Genomic DNA, 6,000 nt, shown 5'->3' on the forward strand with positions numbered 1-6,000 from the left:
CCATGAGCTTGGGGCTCCTGTGGGGGCTTCCAAAGGCCCCTTTCCCCAAATCCTTAGGTGTTTGTACACCATCCCATGCTGATGCACAGGTCGCCTGGCTAAGGTGCCCATAGGTGCTAAGCCCGGCTGTGCTGCCCGGCGCTCACTGCATCCCACCCAACCTGGTATGGGTCCATCCCACCCATGTGCCAGCAGGGCCACCTCTCTGGGGACAGAGATGTCCCCCACCCCACCAGAGAGGCCAACAGGGACACAGTCCCCAGCACTGGTCGAGCAGAGGGGCAGATGGATGGGGGCCGGGAGGAAGGAGGAGGAGGAAGATGAAGGCTCTGTGAGCAGCAGGGAGGGGGTCTCGCAGGCATCCCCAGCTCTGCCCCTCACTCTGCTCCCCCCAGCCTCCCAGCAGCTCCCAATCTGCCTAATTAGCTCTCCCTGCTCCCGCAGTCCAGCTGGAGCTGGAGGGCAGGGGCAGACAAAAGCCTCCCTATTGACGGCCCCTCTGAGGAAGGGGCTTTTCTTCTCCCCCTCTGCTTTTCTTTTCAAGCCCCTCTCCCCCCCTCTTGGGCCGGGGCCACGGGCTCATTAGCGCTTGGGCTCATTGGGAGCAGGAGGGAGCAGATGGCAGCCAGGCGGCTGGCGCGGCCGGCCCTGCCGTCGCCTCTTCCCGCAGAGCAGATGCCCGACCAACAAGGGGGAGGATTAACGGGAGCGGGGGGCCATGGGCACGACGAGGCCACCAGCGGAAGCTTCTTCCCCAGCGGCACATCCCGATGCCTGGGGGCCGCCAGCCTGCTGGGGACGAACGGGGTTCAGGGCCATCAAAACGTGGCTGGGAAGCCAGAGGTCAGGATGGGAGAGAGCTGGTCCCCAGCCCATCAGGGACTCTCTGCTGGGCCAAAAATCACTGCAAAGCCCATGGGGGAATTGCAGCCGCCTTCTGCCCTTTCTGGGGGTATTCTGACCCCCTGGCACTACAGTGCCATGGCTGCTCCTGCCCGGTCCCAGCGTAGCCTTGGGGGGGGACACCCGCTGCCACCCTTGTCCCAGCAGGTTTGCCGCAGCAGCGCCCAGACCCGTCTCCAAGATCACCCGCGATGGTAAACCAGGCAGCAAAACTGCGCTTAATCCCACTTCAGCAACACATCCCTCCCCCCTGCCTCCGTGCAGAGTGCATCCTGGGGGATTAAGGGTTAAAGCACAAATCCCCTGCACTGCCCTGATGTGACCCACTTAGACCATCTGGCAGGGAGGGATGCAGGAGCCTCCTTTCTCCCAGCACCGCCGGTGCTCACCCGGCATCACCGGCTGCCCCACGAGCTGATACGGGCACCTGCAGCCTCCAGCCTCAGCAGCACCCTCGCTTTTCACGTAGAAGTGGATTTCAGCTCAGTTTGGGGGTGCTGGGACGGGGTAGCCTGTGCCACACTGCCATGGCTGGTAGTGTAGGAGTGGGGAACACAAACACCCCCAAAAGCATCCCACAAGCCCCCAGACTGGCACTGGCTCTGGGTCCCTGGGGGACCCTGGAGCATCTCCCAGCCTGGCTGCTCCTGGCATGTGCAGGTTCCCCAGCAGAAGGGTGCTGATGAAAAACGGAGCAGCGCTGGGAGAAGTCAGGCTGCCGAGTGCGAAGGGGCTCCCAGCTACCACACCGCAGCCGAGGTCACGGCCAGGGAAGAGATGCAGGCAAAAGCCCAGCCAAGAGGGAGGAAAGGGGACCCCGGTTGTGGGGACAAGGCTACAGTGTGATGGTGATACCCGTCCCCAAAGGCTGGGCAGAGACCGGTGGCACCTTGTCACGGGAGGTTTAAAGAGCATTTTTAGTTCACAAGAGCCAAAGCCCCTTCCAGCAGCTGTCGAGTGGGGATCGCAGCATCCTTATGGACCAGCAAGAGGGAACAAGGGCACCCCCGCTCAGCGGAGGCGCTTGGGGCAGGGTGGGGGGTCCCTGTCCCCGACCCCATCCTCAAATCCCACCCTGGGGTTTTGCATGTGCTGGAGCAATCCCCCTGTAAAGGTGAGCATGGGGGTAGCCCTAGGCCTGCCTAACCTCCCCACACCACTGAGTCCCTCACCCCCAGCTGCAAAAGCACGGCCCCAGGCTGCACGGCGAAGCCCCGCCAGGCCCTGCGTAGGGAAAGGTTAATTGGAAATGCCCCTTTCCCCATCACCTTGGTTTTTCCTTTCACGCTGCAAACTGGTCAATAATCCATTTACTTTGGCAGAGCCCTGCTCTGGGCATGAAGCTGCGTCGGGGGGCCGGAGTACGCAGCCCCCCCAGCTCCAGCAGGACAGGGAGGGAAGGGATTAATGTATTCTTTTGTTCCAGGATGAACCATGGGTTTAGTAGAGCTTTAACCCTCCAAACCTCCCAGAGAGCTTGATGGGAATTTAGATGGAAGAGGCTTTATCTCTAGGACCAGCAGTAAGGTGGTGGCAAGGGATGGGGTGCAGAGCCGGCTGGAAGGGGGGGGAAGGAGGGAAAAAAATTTAAAAATAAAAAAAAAAAAATCACCTTCTGCCCCAGAAACCCCACCATTGCCCCACAAGGATGCAGGATTGAGCCCTTAGCCATGCTCAGGGCACCCTGTGGGGATAGATTTGGGCTATGCCCACTGTGGGGGTTCCCAGCAGGACCCCCTGCTGCAGCTGAGCCGCTTGGCACCCCACAAGGGCACAGCCTCAGCCAGCAAAACTGATGGGGAGACAGGCAGCGCTGGCCTAGAAACCACGCCATCCCCTCCACCGCTGCGGGAAGCGCGGGGCCGGATCCAGGGCAGAGATCTGCAGCGTTTGCACAGGAGCAGCTGTCAAGTGTGGGACAAAACAGAAATCCAGATGGTCATCTTAATTTTTCATTTGGCTAACTGGTCTCCCCGTCTCCTCTCTGGTACGCTCCGCTTGCTGGCACCGCAGTCGTTTGCTCTTAAATTAGCCGGGAGCATCATCAGGGAAGAAAGGCCCATCCAAGCAGCAGCAGCACAGCAAAACCTTCAGGAAAAACAAACCCAGAGCGGAGCCGGGTGCGGAGACGGCTGCAAGAGGAGCTGCCGCAAGCCTTGGGGCCATTCTGCCCATGGACGGGGAGCAGGAGGCCAGCTCTGGCTATTGCTGGGCTACGAACCTGGTGCCAGCTCAGGGTGCTGGGGACATCGCTGCCTACCCTGATGGGGTCCCGCTGCAAGGCCCCTGGGGATGCAAAATCTGGCATCTCATAGGTGTGATCCTGCCAAGACAGCAGCCTCAGGCTCCCGGCAGAGCCCCGCGTGATGCAAACCGAGCCGGCAGCCCTGACGAGAGAAGCCAGGGACCGCGGTTTCTCTGGTCCCCCAGCCTTTGGCTTCAGCCCCCACCAAAAAGCAAAGCCCCTCCGTGGCACAGGGACAGGAGCAAGCGCAGCGAGTGCCCCGCAGACCCCAGGGCGAGCTCCGCCGGGGCTGTCCCTGCTCGACACCTGTAGCGGAGGCGGCGGCACAGATGGCTGCACCACGGGGAACGTCCCCCGGCCCCGGCCGGCGGCACACGCTGCGACGAGACAAAAGGAACCGCGCTGCACCGACGCCGGGACCTGGCAGCATCGTGACCGGCTGCGCAGAGTACACCCCGGCTTGGGGACCCCGTCGCGCAGGATCTGCCGGTGCCGAGGTGCAAAACGTAGCAAAGCTGAGTTGGCGGGTCTGTTTTGCCATGTGCCGAGAGCTCCCGGCCCCGACACAGGCGGTTCCCCTCCCGCTGGAGCTGGCGTTGCCAGCAAAACAGAGGCACACGCGTGCGTTAACTTTTTAACAGAGCCGCAAATGCTCCCTGCCCGACCAGGATATCCGTGGCAATCCAAATTGCCATGTAGAGCCATGCATCGCTCCTGGTACTTGGGCTTGCTGTATTTCCCCAATGCCCTAATTCGTTGCTATATTACATCTCCAACTCCAAGCTATTTAAGCAGCACATTCAGGCAGGAGAGAGCGTGTGAGCCAGCACCCAGCCCGCTGACAGCCCCATCGGGTGCCAACCGTAGCTCAATGCAGAGGAGGAGAAAGGCGCCGTGGTTCCTCTCCCCCACAAAGGCTGAAACCCTGCAAACACTGCCCGTGAAAACGAGAGTTGCTCTTCTCCTTCGGAAGCCTAAGCCATGCCTTTCCCAATTTCCTACCCTGATTAATGGCAATCAGAGAGATCAGAAAAGGGGCAAAAGCGACCCCCGCATCGCATGAGCAGTGGGACCCCCATCGCACAAGCAGCGGGACCCCCGTCCCCGTCGCTGCTGCGGCTCACAGCCTCCACCAGTACAGGAGGCATTGGAAACAGCTCGCTCCCTGTGAGCTCTCTGCTCTTTAGTACAGGCTGAGCCCCCAACACCCAGCCCACTGCAGACCGAGCCCCTCTCCTCTACAGACCCATTGCCTCCGTGAAACTTTGGGTTGTTCCCCACAGCGGGTGGGGAGCAGCCAGCAGTGGAAATGGAGCAAAGAGAGAGGAGAACCAGCCAAAGCCTCCTTTCCTTACAAAAACAGTGCAACAAGGATATTTTTAACCAATATTGAGACAGTCAGCAAAATAAAACTGGTCTAAATTAGAGAGCGCGTTGTTGTGAGGAAGCCACACGGATCCTTGCCCATGCAACAGCCCGGCTGAGCGGCTCGGTGGGTACCAGCAGCCCCCTCGCCTCGTTTCATGGGTTTTGGCCATTGCTCTGGCCCTGGCAAACATGGGGGGCACCGGCCCCCCTGGGAATAGGAGGGACAGGGCAGGCAGGCACCAGACGTGCAAAGCCGAGACTGCTCGGTTTTGGGACCTGGGGGACACCAGCCCCAGAGCTGTCCCAGTCCGTGGCTGTGTGCCGGCTCCTTGGGCAGCTGTAGCCTCTGGGCTGCATCAGCCTCCCCCCTGGTCCAGCTGGAGGTGGGGGGGGGGGTCTTCCCCTCCCTGGGCATCAGCTTCCCAAAGGTCCCTGGTGAAGGAGCGATGCAGAGACAAGACAACAAGCAAGACGCACGTCCCGGGGGTCTGCGTGGCAGGGATGGACGCGGTCACACTTTCTAGCTGATGACCCCCACTCCTGCCCCCCCTGCCACCTTCCACAGCCCAGCTAGAGCTTTCCAGGCCCCCACCCTGCTCCCCCCAGGAGGCAGCCAGCTCCCAGGCTCCAAGCACCACCGAGCCAAAGTTTCCCAAGCCTGCTCCCCTCCGGAGCACAGCACCTACCCGGGGAGGGGTCCCAGCCAGCCATCATCCCCCTGCCCCAGGCACTGGCGGGGGGGGGACACCCCCAGGTCCTTCAGCCCCTAACCAGGGGTGGGGAGAGGAGACACTCCAGACCCTCACGATGGGGGGATACTAACTGGGAGTGGGGAGGAGGATGGGGATGGTGCAGCCCCCATCCAGAGGCAGAATGGGGGGGTGTCCCTGAGCTCCCCCCCCCCCATGCCCTGCCAGCCCTTACCTGGGCAGCGGCTTGCGGGCCGTGATGCTGGCCACGATGATGCTCTCGGGTCGCGGCGTGGCCACAGCTTTGAAGGTTCCTCGCCAGAACTTCTCGAAAAGCTGCTTCTCGCCCTGCTGCACGCTGGCCATGGCCCACCACCCCTCTCCCACAGACCCCCCCCCCACCAGCTCTCCGCAGATGCTGAGCGCTACATCCCCCCCGCCCCGGTCCCGGTTCGATTCTGTTCGATCCCGGGAGCCCAACCTGCCGCTGCCCCGGCTAGCGGGGAGGTGTGCGGTTCCCCCCCGCCCCCGCCTCCCGTTTATGTGCCGGCGAGGCGGGGAGAGGGGCCGGCCCCGGCCGCCGTTCCCTCCCCGGTGCCGCCTCCCGCAGCAGCGGCGGCGCCCGGAGCCGCGGGGAGCCCGGCCCGACCCGCCGAGACGGGGAAGCCGGGTGGGGGGGGGAGATCTACCCCGGGGGCTGTGATCCATCCCCGGGGGCTGTCCCGGCTGCTCCGGAGAGGAACCGGGCCGGTCCCGCTTGGGCTTGGATCCAGGCTTCTCCCGGTGGAGAATAGG

General features: G+C 62.7%; 1 protein-coding gene across 3 annotated transcripts in view; it reads right to left on the bottom strand.

Moving 5' to 3' along the window:
- SRRM4 (serine/arginine repetitive matrix 4) overlaps window positions 1-5,584 on the bottom strand; it is a 50,757-nt gene extending 45,173 nt beyond the window's left edge. For all 3 annotated transcript variants that reach the window (XM_069795292.1, XM_069795291.1, XM_069795290.1), the window contains exon 1: window positions 5,441-5,584. In XM_069795292.1, coding sequence (XP_069651393.1) covers window positions 5,441-5,571 — 131 coding nt within the window. In that variant the 5' untranslated portion in view covers window positions 5,572-5,584. The remainder of the gene's footprint in view (window positions 1-5,440) is intronic.
- Between the last annotated feature and the right edge of the window lie 416 nt (window positions 5,585-6,000).

Source organism: Haliaeetus albicilla, chromosome 10 (genome assembly GCF_947461875.1).
Source record: "Haliaeetus albicilla chromosome 10, bHalAlb1.1, whole genome shotgun sequence".
In the NCBI taxonomy this organism is placed as follows: domain Eukaryota; kingdom Metazoa; phylum Chordata; class Aves; order Accipitriformes; family Accipitridae; genus Haliaeetus; species Haliaeetus albicilla.